The 23,248-nt window shown below is 31.6% G+C and overlaps 4 protein-coding genes and 1 long non-coding RNA gene across 5 annotated transcripts; 3 read left to right on the forward strand and 2 right to left on the reverse strand.

Moving 5' to 3' along the window:
* Positions 1–2,378: 2,378 nt before the first annotated feature.
* On the forward strand, positions 2,379–3,911 carry LOC140671762 (uncharacterized). The gene is made up of 3 exons (XR_012047789.1): positions 2,379–2,642; positions 2,760–2,905; positions 3,194–3,911. It is a non-coding gene; the product is annotated as an uncharacterized lncRNA (long non-coding RNA).
* A 1,860-nt stretch (positions 3,912–5,771) lies between these two features.
* Positions 5,772–6,832, forward strand: Bet5 (blocked early in transport 5). The gene is made up of 3 exons (XM_072903335.1): positions 5,772–6,031; positions 6,357–6,566; positions 6,644–6,832. The coding sequence occupies exons 1-3, from the start codon at positions 5,933–5,935 to the stop codon at positions 6,770–6,772; spliced, it is 438 nt and encodes a 145-aa protein (XP_072759436.1). The 5' UTR covers positions 5,772–5,932; the 3' UTR covers positions 6,773–6,832.
* Positions 6,833–8,059: 1,227 nt separating this feature from the next.
* Positions 8,060–19,430, reverse strand: LOC140671597 (E3 ubiquitin-protein ligase RNF19A). Its single transcript, XM_072903012.1, has 13 exons — positions 19,230–19,430; positions 16,483–16,646; positions 16,258–16,400; positions 15,962–16,151; positions 15,543–15,854; positions 15,315–15,459; positions 15,093–15,229; positions 14,884–14,981; positions 10,574–10,772; positions 10,231–10,426; positions 9,980–10,145; positions 9,499–9,881; positions 8,060–9,415 (listed from the first exon to the last, which is right to left on the reverse strand). Exons 2-13 carry the CDS (start codon positions 16,643–16,645, stop codon positions 9,172–9,174), a joined length of 2,376 nt encoding a protein of 791 aa, XP_072759113.1. The 5' UTR covers position 16,646; positions 19,230–19,430; the 3' UTR covers positions 8,060–9,171.
* On the forward strand, positions 11,520–15,062 carry LOC140671598 (uncharacterized oxidoreductase dhs-27). The gene is made up of 3 exons (XM_072903013.1): positions 11,520–12,305; positions 12,439–12,675; positions 12,752–15,062. Exons 1-3 carry the CDS (start codon positions 12,186–12,188, stop codon positions 13,694–13,696), a joined length of 1,302 nt encoding a protein of 433 aa, XP_072759114.1. The 5' UTR covers positions 11,520–12,185; the 3' UTR covers positions 13,697–15,062.
* A 391-nt stretch (positions 19,431–19,821) lies between the features above and the next one.
* On the reverse strand, positions 19,822–21,638 carry Dhod (dihydroorotate dehydrogenase 2). The gene is made up of 3 exons (XM_072903015.1): positions 21,510–21,638; positions 20,941–21,409; positions 19,822–20,877 (listed from the first exon to the last, which is right to left on the reverse strand). The coding sequence occupies exons 2-3, from the start codon at positions 21,290–21,292 to the stop codon at positions 20,057–20,059; spliced, it is 1,173 nt and encodes a 390-aa protein (XP_072759116.1). The 5' UTR covers positions 21,293–21,409; positions 21,510–21,638; the 3' UTR covers positions 19,822–20,056.
* Positions 21,639–23,248: the final 1,610 nt, after the last annotated feature.

The following is a 23,248-nucleotide window of genomic DNA, read 5'->3' on the forward strand; positions in this document are numbered from 1 at the left end:
TGTAATGAATATGGACGAGAAAAGTGTTAAATAGACAATTGTTTGCATAGAGACATCACAGTGAAACTGTCATTCCGTATTACTTTTGGATAACGCTTCTACTACACGTTTTAGGAAATATTCAGACTCAAGATGAAGATCTACGTGTTCGCTCTTTTGGTCGTGACTGCGATCGTCATCGCATTTCCTATTAAAGGTAAATAATCAGAATCTAAATATATATTTACAGTTTCATAATTTAATCTCAACACAAATATACAGTCTAATGAGAATGTTCACACGCAAATGATGATGCGTGTCTAAATTAAATCTAATATGTGCGACAGTTTTCTTGTTTTCATGTTTTTTTATATTACATTAAAAATAATTCAAATATATTTAAGTCTATATTTTTACTTTATATTTTGTACTTTTAATTACTTTAATAATATTGTGATTTTATTTTAATATTTGTAACACCATTTTTCTGTTATGTGTATTTTAGATGAAAAGCAGGAGGAAAACGGAGATTCCATATGGTACTTGGAATTTGTCAAAAAACTCAATAACACATGGCCTTGTAGAGATCGTTATCGTATACATGATGATTATTGCCATACTAAATGTCAGATTGATGCAAGCATACAGGTAGGAATGTGCGAGAACGGTAATTGCACGTGCTACATTCTACGCTATGTAAGTCATGATTCGCCTAACTAATTACAACTTTATATTTTCGATTACATTTTAATAATAAAATTATTACAATTTGATTAATATTATATACACATTGTATGCGGGTTCAAACTAATAAAAAATAGTAATTCTTTTTTCCTGCATACAACATGTGTTAAATTTTTATTGAAAACTGGATTGATAATAAAGAGAAAACTAGCATGCCATATCGTAGAGTTAATAAAAGAGATTCAATAAAAGAACAAAATGTGTAGTGTGTATATAAAATGTCAAATTATTTTAATCAATATATACAAATGTATATATAAAATTACGTTTTTTTATTATTTTCAAGGGTCAGTTTCCTAACAACTATTAAATCGAACTATATATATAAAAAAATCATTCTCTTTAAAGGTCCGAATGGGATTTTAATGAATATATATGACGTATTCAAACATTGAAAGTTTATTAACATTAGTTTGTATGTGTAGACGAATGTATATGTAAGTGATTCATCTGTAATAAATATGCTTTAAATATTTTAAAACAATATCTTTTTTGTATGTTCTTATAACTTTCGTTTTATTATACATAATATTTTAGAAAGTTATGATTATTACTATAATTTATGATTTATAACTTTAAAAATTACTTTAGTGATGAAATATGTTTATAAATATTGCATAATACATAAATAATATATTTTGATGTGCTTAATTTAATAATATTTGTTATACAAATTTTATCAATTACTTAATTGAGCAATTTTAAGAATTTTAAATACAATATTTAATAAAAATCAGTCATATATTATTTATTATAATTAAGAGAGAATTATTGTTCTGTATATAATTTGAAAAAAACTATTGCTCTGAATATAATTTGAAAAAATTATTAATATAATTTGCTATTCTAAAAAAAATTATGTATAATGCCTTTAAAGTTCTTTATTTGCGAGAAATAGATTCCATTAAAATGCTTCGAATATAAAAAACATTTATACGAAATGGTATAATGTATAAAAGTATGTGCGTTCTAAAAAGATAACATTTTTTTTCAAATTAACAATTAGACATAACTAATACTCAATATGATTGCATAATATTTTCTGATATCCACCTTATTAAAATTGCAATAAATACTGCAACAATTGCCACAAAATTATTTAAATATTTATTGAGCGCTTAATTAGAAATTGGTTTAATAATTTGGTCATTTTTGTCTTATTTTATGGCACTTTCTGCAGTCTTCTAAACTCAAGGTTATATTTGGCCATTGCTTTTTCTATCTTTCTTTTAAAAATCAAATTTCTCTCTCTCTCGATTGATATCAATGTGTTTATGAAAAATTCACAAAGATAATAAAATAGAACTGAAAATTTAACCGCATATATGAAATTTTCTGGTCGTAAATGAAAAGTTTGGCTTTTTACTCCGCGAATACCGAAAATGCGAACAGTGAATTTGTAAAGAAGCTTTGACTGTTTAGTCTACATTATATCTTATTTATGTGTAATTATTAATTTTTATATATTAAATTATTCAATTGAAATTTTCAAAATAAGAATAAATTTATATTAACACCGGCGCGCCGTCTAATCCTAGCGCGCCTCAAAGTCATGCTTCGCGAATCAAAAGTCGCCTTTTCGACTCGATTCGTATTTGACTTTGTCATGTAGCGATCGTCCGAAGGAACTGAGAAAACAATAACATTAAAGCAGAATAACAATTTTGAGATTTTGATTTTCTATACATCACTCAACGAACAAATCAAAAACATTCTAGAAGGTTCTCGAATACCTACGGTATAAAATCTCCTTAGGACGACCGCTCCCGTGCATTTGAGCTTGAGACGCAAAGAGATCTTGTGCTACAGTCTTGTTCACGATAATTAAGTAATAAGAATTTATCTGTCAGTAATTTCTTATACATAATTAGATTAGACCGAGATTACCCGGGATCCTTAACTTCATTCGCATACAGCAGGTAAGAGATTTGTTTATTTTTTATAACGAATGCTTTTCAATAGTGTCGAGAAGTCTTAAATTACCAATGTAATGAATATGGACGAGAAAAGTGTTAAATAGAAAATTGTTTGCATAGAGACATCACAGTGAAACTGTCATTCCGTATTACTTTTGGATAACGCTTCTACTACACGTTTTAGGAAATATTCAGACTCAAGATGAAGATCTACGTGTTCGCTCTTTTGGTCGTGACTGCGATCGTCATCGCATTTCCTATTAAAGGTAAATAATCAGAATCTAAATATATATTTACAGTTTCATAATTTAATCTCAACACAAATATACAGTCTAATGAGAATGTTCACACGCAAATGATGATGCGTGTCTAAATTAAATCTAATATGTGCGACAGTTTTCTTGTTTTCATGTTTTTTTATATTACATTAAAAATAATTCAAATATATTTAAGTCTATATTTTTACTTTATATTTTGTACTTTTAATTACTTTAATAATATTGTGATTTTATTTTAATATTTGTAACACCATTTTTCTGTTATGTGTATTTTAGATGAAGAACAGAAGGAAAATGGAGGTTCCAAATTGTACTTGGAAGTTGTCAAAAAACTCAATAACATACGGTCTTGTAGGTATGGTAAACATAATTATGGTGCTTATTGCCATCATGAATGTCAGGCTGATGGAAACCTATATTTTGGAAGATGCGAGAACGGTAATTGCACGTGCTACATTCTACGCTATGTAAATCATGATTCGCCTAACTAATTACAACTTTATATTTTCGATTACATTTTAATAATAAAATTATTACAATTTGATTAATATTATATACACATTGTATGCGGGTTCAAACTAATAAAAAATAGTAATTCTTTTTTCCTGCATACAACATGTGTTAAATTTTTATTGAAAACTGGATTGATAATAAAGGGAAAACTAGCATGCCATATCGTAGAGTTAATAAAAGAGATTCAATAAAAGAACGAAATGTGTAGTGTGTATATAAAATGTCAAATTATTTTAATCAATATATACAAATGTATATATAAAATTACGTTTTTTTATTATTTTCAAGAGTCAGTTTCCTAACAACTACTAAATCGAACTATAAAAAAATCATTCTCTTAAAAGATCCGAATGGGATTTTAATAAATATATATGACGTATTCAAACATTGAAAGTTTATTAACATTAGTTTGTATGTGTAGACGAATGTATATGTGTAGTGATTCATCTGTAATAAATATACTTTAAATATTTTAAAACAATATCTTTTTTGTATGTTCTTATATCTTCCGTTTTATTATACATAATATTTTAGAAAGTTATGATTATTACTATAATTTATGATTTATAACTTTAAAAATTACTTTAGTGATGAAATATGTTTATAAATATTGCATAATACATAAATAATATATTTTGATGTGCTTAATTTAATAATAGTTGTTATACAAATTTTATCAATTACTTAATTGAGCAATTTTAAGAATTTTAAATACAATATTTAATAAAAATCAGTCACATATTATTTATTATAATTAAGAGAGAATTATTGTTCTGTATATAATTTGAAAAAACTACTGCTCTGAATATAATTTGAAAAAATTATTAATATAATTTGCTATTCTAAAAAAAATTATGTATAATACCTTTAAAGTTCTTTATTTGCGAGAAATAAATTCCATTAAAATGCTTCGAATATAAAAAACACTTATATGAAATGGTATAATGTATAAAAGTATGTGCGTTCTAAAAAGATAATATTTTTTTTTCAAATTAACAATTAGACATAACTAATACTCAATATAATTGCATAATATTTTCTGATATCCACCTTATTAAAATTGCAATAATTACTGCAACAATTGCCACAAAATTATTTAAATATTTTTTGAGCGCTTAATTAGAAATTGGTTTAATAATTTGGTTATTTTTGTCTTATTTTATGGCACTTTCTGCAGTCTTCTAAACTCAGGGTTATATTTGGCCATTGCTTTTTCTATCTTTCTTTTAAAAATCAAATTTCTCTCTCTCTTTCTCGATTGATATCAATGTATTTATGAAAAACTCACAAAGATAATAAAATAGAACTGAAAATTTGACCGCAAATATAGAATTTTCTGGTCGTGAATGAAAAGAGTGGTTTTTTACTCCGCGAATACCGAAAACGCGAATAGTGAATTCACAAAGAAGCTTTGACTGTTTAATCTACATTATATCTTATTTATGTGTAATTATATAATTATTAATTTATATATTTAATTATTCAATTGAGATTTTCAACATAAGAATAAATTTATACAATAATCTCCTATTTTTTTGTCACGTAATTATATTGACAGTCAGAAATTAAAAAAAAGATAAAATTAAGTACAATTTGTTTAAATAGATAAAAAGACGTGGAATCTCAAAAATGCAGTATCTAAGGAAGTAATTATTTCACATGTTGTTTGTTTAATTATATAATTATTATATATAACAACATGTTTAATTGTTTTATTATACAATATTATATTGTTTTACATATAATAAATATGAAAAAGAGAATATTTGTGATTGAAAATCATCTTTAATTTTGATTTGCAACATATAATTGAAATCATTGATGTAGAATCTTTAATGCGTTATAAAACGACCGGTTGGTCGTGTCGTTGCTACATTCATAATTGTGTATCTCAAAAGTCGAAACATTATTATTGTTACTGCGCGTGCATATTATGTAATATACCGGCAATACATATATATATATATATATATATATAAAGATATCTTTTTTCACTTTGATGTACGTTATAGTAAATAAAATATAATTTAATAAAATTATTTAATTTTTAAATATAATTTTAATAAAATTATTTATATAATTATATGTATATATATCTTCAAATAGTACTCTGTTATATACATTAAAGTGAAAAAGATTACGCGCAATTAATAATATATAATATAAATCATACTAATAGATCCATAATGTTTTATATACTTTCGAGATCCACAATTGTCGATCTAGCACAGACTCGAACCAATCGGTCGTTTTACCATGGCACTAAAAGTGGATTCAGCTATATAGTTCCATCGATCCATAAAATGGATCCAGTTAGCGCCACTGTCCCGGAGGGGTGGAGTGTCTCAAGAAAAACGGGCTCATGGCTCATGGCGCCTCTCAGGTTTCTCTCTGATAAAACCATCGACATTTGTAAAGAAAAAATACTTGCGCCGAAACGTCAAAACCACGATTGAAGAGTGAAACGATTGTTGATGGATCCCGAATACAAGAAAATTAGCCATGACGATTCATAACTTGTATATCTTCTCGAAAACTGGAATGTTATTGTACTATGCTGAGTGGAACAGGTTAAATAAATCGGGGATAACGAAGGAAGAGGTAATATATGTAATTGTGAATATAATATTTATATCTAATCATTATATCTGTCATTGTCAGTTAAAATCTTTAATACATTGCAGACATATTTAATGATAATAAATTGTAACAAGTAGCAATATATTCGTTATTATTATATGTTAGAAATCTTAACTTTTGAAGCACACAATGACAGAACAGTGACATAAAAAGATGTAAATAAATGTAAAAGATAATATTGCATTTATATTTTAAGTACCAATTATATGAGACTCTTAAAAGTTATAAATTTAATAAATATGATAATCTTATTAACAATTATCAAAGATGTATTTCTAATATTTAGGAAGCCAAATTGATGTATGGAATGCTGTTTTCCATAAAATCATTTGTGAGTAAAATTTCACCGTTGGATCCAAAGGAAGGATTTTTGTATTACAAGACAAGCAAATATACACTTCATTACTTTGAAACACCATCAGGTCTTAATTTTGTTTTAAATACTGATAATGCAAGTCAGAATGCCAGAGAATTGTTGCAACAATTATACAGAGAAGTAAGATATACCTATGCTTTTTTTTTAATGGAAATACAAGCATATCTATATACCTAATTATATATTTTTCATTTTAGGTGTACTTGGAATATGTAGTAAAAAATCCACTCTGCCAATTAAATGAACCTATACAAAGTGAATTGTTTAAAATTAAAGTAGATGAATTATTTAGAAAATCTCCTCTATTTTTAAGTCGATCATTATAAATTATAAAAAATATAAAATTTTTATATGCAAGAACAAGTTGATTTTTTTTTAATAATTAATTGAATAATATTAACTATTATCTAATATATTGGTGTATATAATAATATAAACTTAAAATTAGATAAATCTCTAAAATATACATTATGTTTTAATATTAAGTTTTAATAGAGCAATATTTTGAATTTTGTATAAGTCTTTAAGAGAAAGAAACCTTGTTTTTATTTTTAATTTTTTCTAGTAGTTTATTTTAGCTTTTAGAGAAATATATACAATTGTTACAATATGTAATATGTAAAACAATAATAATGTAAAACAATAATAGGCAAGTACAGGCAAATAAAATTATATAATTTTACATATATGTAGATGCTAATATTTTAAATATACTAGATAATAATTCTAACTAACATTTGTGCAATAAAAGTATAATAGGTATTTGGGAGTCACACTTATACTTGAGTATCATTCACAAATGCTTAAGTGTCTTAAATAATTCTGTAATTAAAAAATTATTTTTTAATAAATTTTGTTACACATGTTTTGATCATTTTAATAAAGCAAAAACAAGATTATATCTATTGTAATAAAAATATTTCTTATAAATATAAGACTAGAATATATATAGTTAAGAAGAAATTATATATTTGCAGAAAGAGAGAAAAAAAATACAATTATATTTGAAAACTAGAATTATCTCTCTGTATATATAACCTAATATTGGATCATAATACATTTGTACATATTTGTATATATTTTACACATATTTGTATAAAATTCTTATGAAGACATTCTAAAATTTTTGAACTAGAAATTTATATCCATATCCATGTATAATTAATTTAATAAAGTATTTAATGGATATTTCTTCAAAATACAATATATATCTAATTTTGTAAAGATATTTTAAATCATAACTTTCAAAATAAAAATAATTATATTACTTTTTGAAATTAATGTGTGTGATTAACATAATTATGTTAAATTATTATATGTATTACAAATATAATACTTATTATTTAATGCATTATTGATTTCAAATATATAGTATAAATTTCGTTTAAATATAACTAGTATGCATTTGCATATATGTGTGAAGAAGAAATGGCAGTTTGTGTCAATTTAAAATTTGATTTTCCTACATGTATTTAGAATTATTTCTTTTTTTTTTTGTAAAACTACTGATTGATTTATATTATATTTTTTTATATTATTTTCGATTTATATATAACAGTAAAATGTATAAAACTGACGTTTGTGTGATAGGATGTTTGATAGAAGTAAGACTATTTGTCGTATTACATATATTTTCATACAGCAAGGACAGACAGGTTTTCTGTGAAATATGCATATTCAAATATTCTTATATTTTTATATATATTGGCCGATAGATTAAACAAGAACGCGTAATACTAAAGACGTAATGAGCAGTATTCGATTTATAAAATGTTGCGATAATCCGCGACATTAACTTTCATCATCTTTGTATAATTTTTTTTTTTAGTTTGTATTGTGTCCGCCCGCTCGTTACAAACCGAATTTTGATAATATTTGGAATTAATCTAAGTGGAATAATCTAGGTATAAGTAATTGAATTATTTTTTTCTATTATACAATAACAATATCCGCGTGTACATAAAATATCAAATAAAGAATTGATAAGACTTTCAAGTTAAGAACACGATTTAAATTCCCTGAACTATTAAGAACTATACGCGAATGATAATGCGTAAGCTTCAAGGAAAATTATTTTCTTTAAACTAAATAATTGTACGCAGTATACAAATTTTACTTGATACGAATTTTTAATTCAACAATTTTATCTTGATATTTTCTTAGTTTACATTTTTTTAGCGAGTTATATTAAAAATTAATTTTAGATTCGAGATTACTTGGCATCGTAACAAGTAAAATTTGTGTCCTAAGCACAATTATTTAATTTCAGAAAAGTTAATTTTTATTGAAACTTACGCACTACCATTCATGTCTGATTTTTAACAGCCCGGAAAATTAAAAAAAGTCGTGTTTATAAAATATCAACGAGAAAAAACTTTTTTTTTTCATTGTTTATAACGAATTGGAGGCCAGTACGTATACATATATATTTATATATAGTACGCTCATAAGTTTCCGGTATATATAATCACAGCGCAAATGCACACAATCACTAAAATTACTTTACCGTACTTTTATTTCTTCCCTTGTAATATTCAAAGTATATGTGTATTGTGTATGTCGTTATATACAATCATCGCGTTCATTCAGCGCATTATACAGTATTATGTAATTTAATACATATATACACACTCAACAAAATGTATATACGCATCTATACGTACGTGGTGAAGTTTTGAGAAACACGTGCATATCATGACATCCACAGGCTCAGTCTTAAATTTTTTTAGCAATGCAAGCTTTCGTCTGTACTAGTAAGGCTTTGCCCTTCGTCACAAGGCGTGAATATTCGATTGCCGGAAATCTGCGATACAGTTGGTATCGGCTCCTCTATAACGGATAATCGTTTCTCGCGATCCGTAGATACCGCTGAAGTGTGAAAAAATACGTTTCTTAAAGTGGCCACGTTGACGCGCTCTCGCGTTGTGTCTTCTACAGGGCTCTCGACGTTCAATTCACCATTCAAATTCCTAAACAAATATTATCATTATTAACAAACGTCATTAGGTTGAATGACTTCACGAGATTTTATATTTAGTTTCGTAATTCGTACTTGGACATTTTTTGAGAATCCGTTTCTGGTTCTGAATCTTTATTTCGCTTACGACCTCCCGTCGAGCGATTATTCATTCCGCAGCCTTCCAATTTGCCACCTACCACCCTCTCTTGATCCGCTTCGATTACACTGACGTGATCATCGAATCGTACTCGTTCCGAACCACCGTCCTCCCCGCACATAGTCCAGCTACTCGAATCACTGCATTGACGATCAAATGTGAGTTTACGACGAGTGCGTTTTGCTAAGCCAGGTGCCACTTCTTCTAACGAACTTAAAGAAGTAGCTTGTCCAGCAGAGTCCATGTGACCGCCGTTAGTAGAACTGACCGCTTGCTCTCCTTCTGTGCTTCTGCCACCGCTGATCGAACTGCTATCGATCTATATACGTATAAAAGACAGATGAAAATAAAAATATGTTAGATAAAAATTATTTTAATTTTTTTAAATCAAATATAATATACGAGAACTAAACAAACCTTAAAGTTAAGAACAGAACCAGCCAAGGCTCTTGTGGAGGCTGCACCATCATCTAGAGCGATGGAAGCGTTTACGGATTTTTCTGATAAACTAGTAGCCGCGGAAGCGGTCTCGCTACATGAACTGAAGCGTTGAGTAGACGTGACATCAGCCTGGACCTCCAACCTGTGTGTGCAATCAAATATATGTTATAATACATTACAGAAAAAAGATGCATCATATATCCATGTTCAAAAGACAAATATTATACCTTTGACCTCCTGGAAGTACGCTGGAAGCTATACTCCCTGCAAGACTAGTGCCAGCGAGGGCTACGTTGCTGGCGCTTTCGCGATCATTTTCTCGACCCAATTTCTCCAACTGACTACCGCTACCCAACGAAAGGGAGGCCTCCCCTATCGAAGGATTGCCGCCGCGATGACTCGCGACGTCTATTGATGCTGCATCTGTAACATTACAATGATTTGTAAATAGAATCCGATAATTTAATTGATATCTCGATATGAGGTACGAATGATTGTGAATCAAAAGCACGTGGCCAAGAAGGATTTATTTGGACGACACGTGTGTGGTCACAAATGTTGCGTGTTTACCTCCACCGTTGCGCACGCCTAAAGCCCCCATCAGCTCATTTTCGTCGTCAAAATCGAAACGTACTCCGGTACCACTCGTGGAGACGCCGCAACCTCCGCTCCGGCAGAGCGACACTGGAACCACTCCATAGACGTAGAACAATAAAATGGGTACCCCAATACCCACAGCTAATCCTGCCAATACTGGTGACACTAAAACCTGCGGAAAGTAACGATAATAATTCATAAATTATAAGTGTCTCTCCTTGTTGGGAAAACTTTTATCTTTAACAACGCGTCGCTTGTCATGCCAATAAAAAATTATGATCAAAGTGTAGTGTCCATAGAGATAATATTGTTCGTGTCTTTAAGGTTTCCTTCTCTCTTGTGCTGTAAATAACGTAGTCGACACATGTTAAGTAATATAAATAGAAGCAGTTAGATACATCGAAGGCCACGATGTACTTTTACGATGATAAGGAAATCTAATGATAAAATGTTTAATGTTGCTCGATAAAGTTATACGAGTCTTATTATTGACAAAAAAAAAAAAAAAAAATATGTAATCAATTTAAAAGGATTTTATGACATAATATCCGGTGTTGTCTACATCGGAAAACGACAACTAATCTTATCATTATATCTTAAAGAGAAGTAACAATTCTATCTATAAATTAACTTCGATGTTTCTTTTCTTGGGCGTTACGATTTTAATTTTCATTTATCAATGGGATGCAGAGCGTAAGCAAAAACCCAAGTTAACTCATTGTATGCATTTCTCCGCTTGTCATGTATCCCCATAATTGGATAGAAATAGAACAATGGCGTTGTCAGTCATTGACATAGCCGATGATAGCGCGAATGCCAGGCAAAGGCGCGCCGATTTTCAGATCTCCTGACAGATTCCGGAACGGAATACGACACGCGTAGAGCGCACGTAGAGGAGGGCACGCGGGTGGAGAGGAGATCCGGGAGGGGCATAGAAGGAAGAGGATATTGATCGAGAGTAGGCATGCGCGCATGCTGTTATCTCTCCTCTTATCCCACCCTTGCAGCAGCGGCAAGCCTGAGGTAGGCGACAATGGAACATGCGTCGCGTCGACCAGTACCTTGAGGTCCACGTCGCGCCACCGTCAATTAAGGGTAGCGCGCCCTTAGGACGCCTAAGTCGGGGAAGAAGCGGTCGGCTCCGAGGGCGTGTCGGAGTCAGGGTAGCCGCGCTCCTCTCCCATGCCGGGTCGTCGAACTGTGCCAGTCCGTCGCGAATTGGCGCAGGATCGGCGGCGGCGGACGTAACCGGGAAGAGGCAGCGACACGTAACGAGGAGGGTTTCATTCAGCGACGGTGATTTCACGGTGTCGCAGACGTATATACGTATATACGTACCGCATGCGTGTACGTATATAGTAATTGAGTAGATGTGTATATAATATAGTTGGCTGCACATCGGTGGGGTATCGTCATTCGGCAGCGCACATGCCTTGTTAACGCTGGCTGAGAGGCCAGACCAGTTGACTGAGTGAAAAAACGCTCGGACATCGCACCGAATTGCAGAGGCTGATTGCCTGAAAGAGAAGATTGGACGGGAGGAATAGAAGAAACCTGTTAAGGGACAACGAACTAGCAGGGAATCATGTCCGACTTGGACGACGAGACCGATACTTCGTGCGGGGAGGAGCAAATTGTCTCAGACTGGGAGGTCCAGAAGGAGTGGCTCGAGAGCATATTGTCCAAGTACCATGACGGGAAAGCGGTTAGTCATGCAGATGTGATATATGATTTACGTAATGATGCGAAATCTAGATTTCGATAGATATCTTAGATATAATTGACGCGTTAAAGTGTTCAATACGAGCATTGTTGATCGCTGATAATAATTTTTTCAGGTCGAAGTCTTAAAGTTTAACGTTAGCCCTGGATGCACGACCAGCGAGAGCGTGCTGAGCGCTATCACCAGTGTTACAGGGAACTATTTATTAGCACCGACGACGGATCCAACGGATAAACCGTCGGATAAGCGCAGACTATCCATTATCATAAAGCAACTCCCTAGAGACCCGTTTAGCCGCTTCTTCGTAACGGAAGGTCAATTCGATCTCCGAGAGATTAAGTTTTATACACAGGTAAGCGACAAGATGATATTGAATCATTTCTTTTCGTTTCTTGACGTATTCTTGACATCGCCCACTTGTACGTCAGGTAATGCCAGATTTGAAGGAGTTCAATCGAAGACAGCTAGGACCGACTCCGGAGGAACCGATTATACTACCGGTTCCCGAATGCTATCACGCTCATTACAGTCCTGCAGGCGGAACTGACGACAGCCCGATACCGCCAGAATCGATACTAGTGTTGGATGACTTGGGCGCCTCGCGCTTCGCGAGCGTCAAATTCTCAGAAGGGCTAACGCTGGACCAAGCGACGGTCGCGTTGGACGCCATCGCCCGCATACACGCTCATTCCCTTTCCATAAAAGTTGTAGACGGGGAATCTCTATCTGAGCGTTACCCATTTCTTTTTCAAACGGCGAAAGCGACAGATTCATATCAACAGCTGGTGGAGCGCGGTTTACCGCAGCTGGCGCACTTTCTAGAGAGCAGACCGGGACTGGAAGCGGTCCTCGAGACCTTGCTAATTCTACGACCCCGCACTAAAGACATAATCTCGGCTCTTCTCGCTCCGGAAGGCCCGTTGGCGTTGATAACCCACACTGACTTCTGGAGCAATAATCTACTCTTCAGGGACACTTGCGGGAGTGCGGAATGCTACATTCTGGATTGGCAGATGGTTACTTACAGTCGACCGACGAACGACGTCGCATTGTTGTTGGTGAGTTCAGTACCCACCGAGTTACGCCGCAAACATACTGAATCACTTCTAAATACATACTGGGACAAGCTAAATTGGACATGCTCGCGTCTTGGCCTAAATATCCCCAAGGATTTGGGTTACACTAGAGAAGATCTTGACAAGGACTACAGAAAATCCCAGTTGCTGGCGCTTTTACTTTGTATCGGATCGGTGGACGTCGCGCTCGGTGATCCTCTCACAGAGCAACGACTGATTGACGTCCTCGAAGATCTATATAACGATGGCGTACTGACGGATGAAGCTATTATCGCGACAAACGAAGCTGATCCATAATCACCGCTGCCACCGTCAACACTAGCGTATGCACCGAAGAATTAATATTTCTATCAGGGCTGTGACTCGAAGCGAAGAGTTTCACGTGAAGCAATAGATACTTCAATAGCCCATATGTAGCTTAAAGATGCAATCTTTGTGTTTCTAACTCAAAGGAGGCTTAAGCCAGCAATAACACGAATGTGACGAGGATGATGAAGAAGATAGTTGCAAAAATAAGCACGTCGGAAGAATATAATGGACGTTAGAAACTTGCGCTACTCTCTCAGTTTTTCTCTTTGCGACGAGACTACTTTAGACAAGCGGGACAAATGATTTATCAAGATCGAACGATGCTTAACCATAAATGTCTCGATATATTAATGTAAGCTTTGACAACCTGTCGACTATTACTCTTTAAAAGCTAGAATAATATTTTAATGATTACTAGTGCAACGTTTGCTTGCAATTTGATGAAAGTAAGATAAAATCGGAAGCAGACTTTCTAAGAAAACTATGTCACATAAAAGTATTGATTTCTTATTAACAGGTATCAGTTTTTCCAATGTGAATTTTTAATTCCGTTTTCTGCTCACACAGAAATTACTGATGAACGTCTACGCTGTGCCAAGTCGTTAAAGATTTAGGCAAGTAGTTGTGATACAATTACTGAAATGAAATTAATTAGATTCATGGTTATAATGTTATAGATCATACATCACAGTTATAGAGTATTTTCGAGATGTACATGAAACATAAAACATTTATGTTCCATCTGCCCCAATATGCGTCCCGTGATAAACTTCTTCCGACAATTATTCCAGCGAGAACGCGCTGTTTTGTTAACGCTATATACAATTATTGTATTATCCATTTTCTCTGTATAAACTGTATGGATAAAATATACCTTGATGTTATCACGAATAGCAAATGGAGTTTCTACTTCAATTAGATAACAAATCAACAAATAATATTTTTCTTTTAATAACAAATAAAATAGAATTTACGTAATAAATTATTCATGTTTTTACTAAATTTCAAGAGATTTTTCAAAAAATAAGAAAAACAGTATTTAGAATAATAAGCAATACTTATTAATTATAAAAATTATGTGATATCTAGACATATAAATACTTAATATTTTACAAACATTGAAAATGAGACTCCTTTTCTCTTCAATAATTATAAAAAGTATTTAATAAACTTACCGATGCAGTGACTCCCCCAGCAATAAAAGCATTTCTCTTATGCTTGTTAGCTTTCTCGTATCTTGTGTACAATTTTTGTCCTACCCACACTGGTATACCTGGAATATAAAATATAGTAGTTGTAATATCTCTTTAAATTTGATTTTTATATGCTAATATACTTCTATATTATTGTAATATATATTCACTTTTTTTTTAATATTACTAACCGATGATCATAGCCGGAAATGCTATACCAGCCACTAAACCGATTCCGATTGGTGCTCCCACCAGAGTTCCAAGTTGCCAAAGAATCTTTTTCTTTCTTGACCATGGTTTTTTACCCCAAAAAGTGCAGCCAGAAGGACTATAAATAGAATAGAAAAACGTTTAAACACGTCTGTTTGAAAACATGCCTCTTGTATACACGTTCACAGCTTTATTCAAAATACCTAAGATAATGAAGATCACTTATTTCTTTCATGCAGAGCCAACAAAACTCCGCGCCACAAACTGCACACGTCATATGATTACAGCTTCCATCGTCCATCTTAACAATTAGAACCTGACATCTCGGACACGGTTTTATATCATCTCCTAAACAGATCACGAATTATAATTACAACATGGTTTTAGAGTTGACTAAATATTATTTTTTATAATGTGCAATTTTTACTTACTATGTTGCGAATCACTTTGACTGAAACTTAAGGAAGAGCTACGCTCGTAATATTGAGAACGTTGCGCTCTCGCAGCATCACATGTTTGATTAGGATGCCAGCGCGCTTTACAATGATAGCAAAAGTATGAATCACAACCAGGTCGCTCGCAACGTAATTTTGGACATGAGGCGCAACCACTAGCGATTACAGCGAAACTGCAATCTGGAGCAGGGCACCATCTTGCGTCGGGTTCTATGGCAAGAACTCTTCGAACCATAAAATCTTCATACTTCTCTAATTGTGTTTGATCATTCAGTATCATCCTAATATCTGTATATGCAAAAAAGTAAGAGAATATGAATATCAAAAGTTTTACAAATCTTATTTAAAAAAATATATAAGATTTATAAGTATAATTATTAGAATAATGTACTCACCATTTGGATGTAGCGGTTCTGAACACTCAGGGCAAGCAATATTAACTCTCGACTCAGAGATTTCTACTTTCAGATATTGTTGAAAACAATCATAGCAACTGCGATGATGGCAAGATTGAATAACAGGAAAGAATTCTATTGGTAGCTCGGCCAAGCATAATGGACATTCCATCAGGCCATTCTCATTACTCTGAAATAACATATTATATGAAAAAGGTTTAATAATGGCTCGTCAACAGATAAATCCATTGAAATATTTTTTTCCTCAATATATAGAAATATGATTTTGCTAATACCTTTCCTGCAGAGGAAAGTACAGAGCCTTTGCTGGAAGCACGCTGTAGATCAATGTTGTGAAATTGGAAATGACTCGAACCATTGCTCACTCTGGCCTCTCCCTTTTCGACATCCGTCATCCTGCCGCTTGCTTGATCTTTAGCTGAACAAAAAATATTTTCTATTTTGAAAAGTCAAGTTTACTTTCAATTATCATTACAGTCTAATAAAATTCGAAAAATTACCTTTTGCATTCCTATTATTTGAGCTGGGCGTTCTTGCGATACGACGGCCGATGAGCGGACTGGAATATAATAATCTTCGTAGGGAAAAACGCGGAAATATCCTCCGAGGACGAGATGGCCCACCATTACAACCTCCCGGCCCATTATCACTTTCTTTAAACATCCTGAAAATATTGAGAAATATTACATGGTGTTATTACAGAATCATACTTATAATATGTTTAAAATATTTATGTTTGCAATCAAATTGTATAATACAATTGCAAATATATTGAAATTTTAAACAATGCATGATTTATTAAAAAAAAATTTATAAAATAATGCATTGTCGTTACATATTATCAAAACATTAATTTGTGAAAATATTTCGATCGAAAACTGAATTGAGTTAAAATTTATACAGAATTTTCAGTAAATGTCCAGTTGATTAAATAGAACTTTATTAAGATATACTGATTAGTATATCGTGTTCCGCTTTTTATATACATTTTATATAAATTTTGTTGATTAATATAATTCATTAATATAATTATATAATACATGATATAAACGAAATATCGCGAATATATGAATCGAATATAATAAACATAACTCCAGCAAACAATTATACATGTGAGCGCACTAATATTCTCGCTGCTGTTTCATCCACTGCCAGACCAGTGACTCATTATAAAGATAATTAAACGTCTGACGAACGTATAATTAACGTTTTTATCAGAAAATGTCGGAAAGATGTTCACATTCATACTGTGTGATCTTTATTAATTAAGTATCAAGGTGTTATAAAAATAAAAACAATCTTTAAGAGAATAAAAAATTTACGACAAATTAAAATCAAGCGTCGTCTGTATAAACTGAATGAAAAAATTCTCTTCCTTTGAAATTACACATTCGTCGATAGAAATTTCAAGAAAAACATACATAATATTAGAAAAATATATAAAAACATTTAACATAAAATATATTGATATAAAAATGTTAATTTAATATAAAAATATATATGACACATGATGTGCACCGAGAATGTTTTTTATCGAAACCGTTCAAGCGAATCGAAAAAAGGAAATTGCTCTCAAGGTATCCCGTTTTATTATGTTATCAGATTTATCACAGCCGCTTATATCCTCATCTCACCTGTTTTACAATGCACATTTGACACTTTTAGAATAATGGCGGCAGAGTTTTATTTTAGCCACGGTATCGCATCATCAGCTGCGCTGATTCGTTTATATCTTTAACAGTTTTTCGTCAAAACCGATTCACTGCTTTCTCTGACGATGGAATGATATATACAAGTCGCAAAACACGATGATCATTGGCGATTTCACCGCGTCTGAATAGGATGTATGAATAATCAGTGTGTGTGTGTGTGTGTGTGTGTGTTGCAAAATCTTAAAGTCATGTAATGCGCATAAGTTTCGACACATGCTCGATTCGAGGAAGAGAGATCGTGTCTTTTTCGTGTGTAAGGTACTTTCAATAAGGTATTTTCGATTATTATGTCACTCATTGTCTTATTTAAATTAGTTCCGGCAATACACGACACACATTTTATGCTAATGTAAATACAATTAAATTATATTTATCTAGTGCGATATTACATCATGATTGAGTGACGATTAATTACAAAAAAAGTATTTGTTCAAGTAAAGTCTACTTGAAAATATTATTAAACACAAATTTATTATTTAGGAATATTTATAATTCATAATTTAATTTATCAAAACTTTTTTCACACAAACTGTAATATTTTAACTACCTAATATAATAACTTAAATATTAAAAAAAATATATATTTAGTTATATATTTAAACAGGGTTTATTATATATTAAATATAAAAAATACTATTCATTATTTATATCATTACATAATATATACTTTATATTATTTAATTAATATTTTTTTAATATATAAAATTTTGTTAAATATTTAAACAAAAGGAAAAATTATATATAAAGAAATGGTAATCTTTATATATAATATATACTTTACGACAATTTTTCTCAGTATTCTTTTTATATAAATAAAGATTAATATAAAATTGTCATCCTTGTCAAATTATAATAATATTACACACAATATCAAGTTCTTTAAAACAGGTTTCATAAAATCAAACGAAAAACGCGTTACACTCTTCCCACGGACTAATAATTAATAGATAGCTAGAATTAATAAATGGCACAATCGTATCAAAATTAAATATCACGCAAATCGATTAGATGATGTTCTCTAGATATTTCGCTAGTATAATTTAAAACGTGGCATCGTCCATCGCGAAAGAACTATCATCGAGAAGATGAATATCCCTCACAAATCTGTCAAAGAAACGTGAAAAATCTCACCGTCACGTATATTGGATATCGAATAATCGCCAAACTGTCTGCGACAACAATGCGCTTGATAAGCGGATAAGAGCAGATGCTGCGGCGTGTGCTCCGAAAATAATATGTATATCAAGGATTCTGTGTTTACTATAGTGAAACGCGCATTATGTCGTTCCCTGCATCAACGAGCGTCACATCAAGGACAAACGATTTTTTCGTCGTCTCGGCGAAAAGAGTAGATATTCAAGATCAGGCGTGGATCCGTCGTATTTTATCACGAATAACTAATATCTCGTCGATAACTAGATAGCACTCGTGCAGATGCAAACGTAAGCCCCGAGGAACGTGACTCACAATCAGTCACCGAGGCCGACTGGACGGACGATGTGTGCGGTGCCCGGATCGGAGCGAGAATCACGTACCTGTCACGCTGTCAAATCTCTAGCCAGCTGGACCGCCGGGATGTGCACGTCACCGCGATACGTTGCGGGATACCCGGATCGCACGGGACTGGACGAATATCCGTGCAATTTGTTGGTTAAGGATGTTCGCTTGACACAACAGCTGACTGTTTCGTTCGCGATGGTACTACGGGAGGGAGCTTGGTATCGACTGAGATGGCAACGCGCAATCGCCATTTGCGATGCGCTTTCGCAGCGCCACCAAGCACCGATAATAGACATTACGTGTCCGGGAAATTCAAAATGACAGAAGCAGTGGAAATTTCATTTCACGCATAGACGTACAAAATATAAAAATGTATATACAAACATATAAGTATGAAATATTTTAATAATATGTAAATAATATTAAATAATATAATATAAAATATACAAATATTTTCTACATCTATGATTCCAAGGATATATAATAGAATGTTATTAAAATCATTTCAGATAATTGCGGAGTATTTTGTATTTAGCGAGATTGTGTAGTAAATCTAATTCAATAGAAAATTTTATTACTAATGTTATCACCAATTTTATCACTATAAGTCTGTATATAAAAACAATATTGATATATAACGATTATATTTATCGCAATGGATTAATACATATAATATTGACAATATATAACTTTAATTGGCTTTAATACAAACATAACTAATTAATCTTATTAAGATACAATCAACTATTTAATATTTTTTCTTTATCTATTGCGCAATATATTTTACATACATTGCATTGAATAATATATATTATTTGTATATATAAAAACATTAGACGTATGTGTAATAAAATATATTCATCTATTTTTTGGTATCTTTGCCAACTGCATCAGCCACAGAAGACAAACCATTAGTTTCAAGTATTTCACATAATTCTTGTTTGATTTTGCCTACTATTGGTGGTCCGTTATACACATATGAAGTATAAAGTTGTACTAAGGAAGCACCAGCTTTTATTTTGACATAAGCATCAGCACCAGAAAAAATACCACCTACACCAATAATTGGGATGCTGCCATGCGTTCGTTTATACATATCAGAAATAATAGCGGTAGAAATATCAGCAAGAGGTGCACCGCTGAGACCACCACTTTCTTCCTTATTCGAATTAATTAAATTCGGTCGCGTGATTGTTGTATTGCACAAAACTAAGCCATCAACTTTAGATTTCTTCTTTAAAATTACATCTGCTATATCTTGTCGCTCAGCATCTGACAAATCTGGCGCCAGTTTCAGAAGCAATGGCTGTTTGCTACCAATCAGTTCTCTCGCTGCGTTTAATCTGATCAATAAGTCTTCTAGATTCTTTTTATTTTGTAAGGATCTTAAGCCTGGTGTATTAGGGCTAGATATATTGATCACAAAGTAATCTGCCACATCCGTGAACCTTTTTATACCATCAATGTAATCTTGAATTGTATCCTCTGTCTCTTTATTTTTACCTAAATTTACTCCAAGAATACCATTAAAATTCTTATTTTTTTTCAGTTTTTGAAGATATTTCCATACAACATCATGACCATCACTGTTAAACCCATATCTATTTACAACTGCATTATCTTCTGGTAATCTAAACACTCTAGGTTTTGGATTACCAGGTTGTGGTTTAGGTGTTACAGATCCTGTGAATTATAATTTTATTATACATATTTTATTTACAACCATTATACAATTATAGATCTTACCTATTTCTACAAAACTAAAGCCAATTTTGTGCAATCCTTCTACTGCCTCTCCTTGCTTATCGAAACCAGCAGCCATGCCAATTGGATTCTTAAACTGCAAACCTAGCACAGTAGTTCGAAGTAAACTGGGGTCTTCTGTTTTCTGCTTCGATACAAGACCCCATTTCAGAGATTTCACCGCAAGATTGTGGGCAGTTTCTGGATCTATCAATTGAGCCAAAGGTATGATGACATCGCTGTAAAATCTTTCGTTGCCCTGATAGAATGAGATACCACCAAACAAAGCAACAGCACTGCTTGTCACAGTAAAAAGCGACTTAAGTTTTGCCTTGTTGTTTAATCGTTGTGCCATTTCAGCATTGAAAATATTTATTCGAACTTGTGAAAATTATCCCAAGCCAATAGACATATGCAAATAAAAATTTTAATTTCATTGAAATATCTAAGTCAGAGCACATGTGGTTGTTATCTAAGAAATATGGTTAGATAAAATTAAATTAATAATTTTTGCTAAATTAAAGATTGCAATATCAAAAATATGCATAATAATTTCGTAGACATATTGTCACCTTCAAAAATACATATATTTATAACACATCACTGTCAAAACACTTCAAATGAAGAATAAAGATAAAAACAAATTATACATACATAAATACACTACATACAGTGGCGCTAACTGGAGCCATTTTTAAGTTTTTGGCGGAACTAAATGGATCCACTTTCCAATTTTTGGTAAAACGATCGATTGGTTCGTGTCCGTGCTAAATTCATAATCAAATTGTGGACTTTAAAAGTACTTTATCGAGAACGTAATTTCCGAGTTATCGTGATTTTTGCGATTGAAATAAGATTAAAAATTATCCGAATTATATCGTGCTTGCTGTCATTTTAATGTCACAAAAATCTTATTAAAAATTTATTACAATTAATAAAAAAATAAAAATTTGAAGTTTTGATTAATATGATATGTTTACATTATAGACAAATAAGGAAAGATCCTCGATGATAGAGTTGTCGAAACGAGTAAGGAAGAGGGATGACTTAATAAAATACAAATAAATATAAATATAAAATAAAAATATAAAATAGTATAGTTATAATATATAAATAAAAATATAAATAATTTAATACAAATAATAATAACACTACTGTTCATTTATTTTATTAATATAATATGTGTGTTTGTAATTTTTTTCCCCAATATCATTTTTTAATTTTTTTTATTTAACTCCCTGGAAATCAGTCTTTTTCTAAAGTGCAAAATTAAAAATTACATTGTAGAATTTCACTTTGGAGAGTTTTAGAATAAAACAATCATATAGTTTATATATATTTTTTGTATGATTATGATATATTGTTGTATGCGCCCCTTTGTGTTTCGCCCCTGTTTTATTTGTGTGTATATTCTGGTCTCCAGGAGACTGTCTCCAAGCGTTGCCAAGGAATCGTTTGACCACAACAAAACAGACATAGACATATTGACAGATCCGAGTCAGCTGTCAAGCCGTACGGACGTGTGTTATTTACAGCTCAATTTTATTATTACTTACATGTGAATCTATTATTATTTACGTGTGTATTTCTTGTGTGTGATTTATTGTATTAAAAGTCTCTGTGTTTCACAAAGTGTATTTCTTATTTTACGAGTGCGAGCGTGATTAGGTCCAGACAATATACAATATTTATAAAATATATACAAAATTTATATATGTATATACAAATATTTATAATAATTATATGAATATTTTATAAATATTTTTTTATCAAAATTTCATAAATATTTTTGTAATCTTAAATTAAACAGATCGTAAATATTTATCATAAATATCTCAGTAAATATTTAAGAAATATTTACTACAAATATATTATTACAAATATTTATATTTGTATTTATCATAAATATTATATAAAATATTTAATTTATATTTTAATAATATGTCAAAAACAGTTTTTATGATTTTTTTTCTCAATATGTACATATGTAAAATACGTATAAAATAATTATATACATTTGGAAAAATAAATACCTAGTAAAAATATTTATGAATATTTATCAAAAAGATGTGTGTTGTCTGGGAAAATAACATGTTTTTTGTGTTACGTGTTTGAAATTAATATCTATATCGACCCGCGTGCGCAACATTTTTTGGAGGTTCGTCTGGAATCAAGTATGCAACGAGCCATGGCCATAAAAATTAATAATGAGCTGTAAATAACGTGTCCGCACAGTTTGACAGCTGATCCGAATCTGTTATACGTAGGTCTGCAGTTGTTAAACAATTGATCGCGCTTGAAGATTTTTTTT

This window comes from Anoplolepis gracilipes, chromosome 12 (genome assembly GCF_047496725.1).
Source record: "Anoplolepis gracilipes chromosome 12, ASM4749672v1, whole genome shotgun sequence".
Classification (NCBI taxonomy): domain Eukaryota; kingdom Metazoa; phylum Arthropoda; class Insecta; order Hymenoptera; family Formicidae; genus Anoplolepis; species Anoplolepis gracilipes.

Coding starts and splice junctions, on each gene's coding strand:
- LOC140671597 (XM_072903012.1), bottom strand. CDS start 16,645: ATGTTTAAAGAAAGTGATAATGGGCCGGGAGGTTGTAATGGTGGGCCA. Junction 10,773..14,883: donor CTGGGGGAGTCACTGCATCG/GTAAGTTTATTA, acceptor TACTTTCCGCAG/GTTTTAGTGTCACCAGTATT. Junction 9,882..9,979: donor GTTCTGTTCTTAACTTTAAG/GTTTGTTTAGTT, acceptor ATACGTATATAG/ATCGATAGCAGTTCGATCAG.
- Bet5 (XM_072903335.1), top strand. CDS start 5,933: ATGACGATTCATAACTTGTATATCTTCTCGAAAACTGGAATGTTATTG. Junction 6,032..6,356: donor CGGGGATAACGAAGGAAGAG/GTAATATATGTA, acceptor TCTAATATTTAG/GAAGCCAAATTGATGTATGG. Junction 6,567..6,643: donor TGCAACAATTATACAGAGAA/GTAAGATATACC, acceptor TTTTCATTTTAG/GTGTACTTGGAATATGTAGT.
- LOC140671598 (XM_072903013.1), top strand. CDS start 12,186: ATGTCCGACTTGGACGACGAGACCGATACTTCGTGCGGGGAGGAGCAA. Junction 12,306..12,438: donor AGTACCATGACGGGAAAGCG/GTTAGTCATGCA, acceptor TAATTTTTTCAG/GTCGAAGTCTTAAAGTTTAA. Junction 12,676..12,751: donor AGATTAAGTTTTATACACAG/GTAAGCGACAAG, acceptor CTTGTACGTCAG/GTAATGCCAGATTTGAAGGA.
- Dhod (XM_072903015.1), bottom strand. CDS start 21,292: ATGGCACAACGATTAAACAACAAGGCAAAACTTAAGTCGCTTTTTACT. Junction 20,878..20,940: donor CTTTAGTTTTGTAGAAATAG/GTAAGATCTATA, acceptor TATAATTCACAG/GATCTGTAACACCTAAACCA.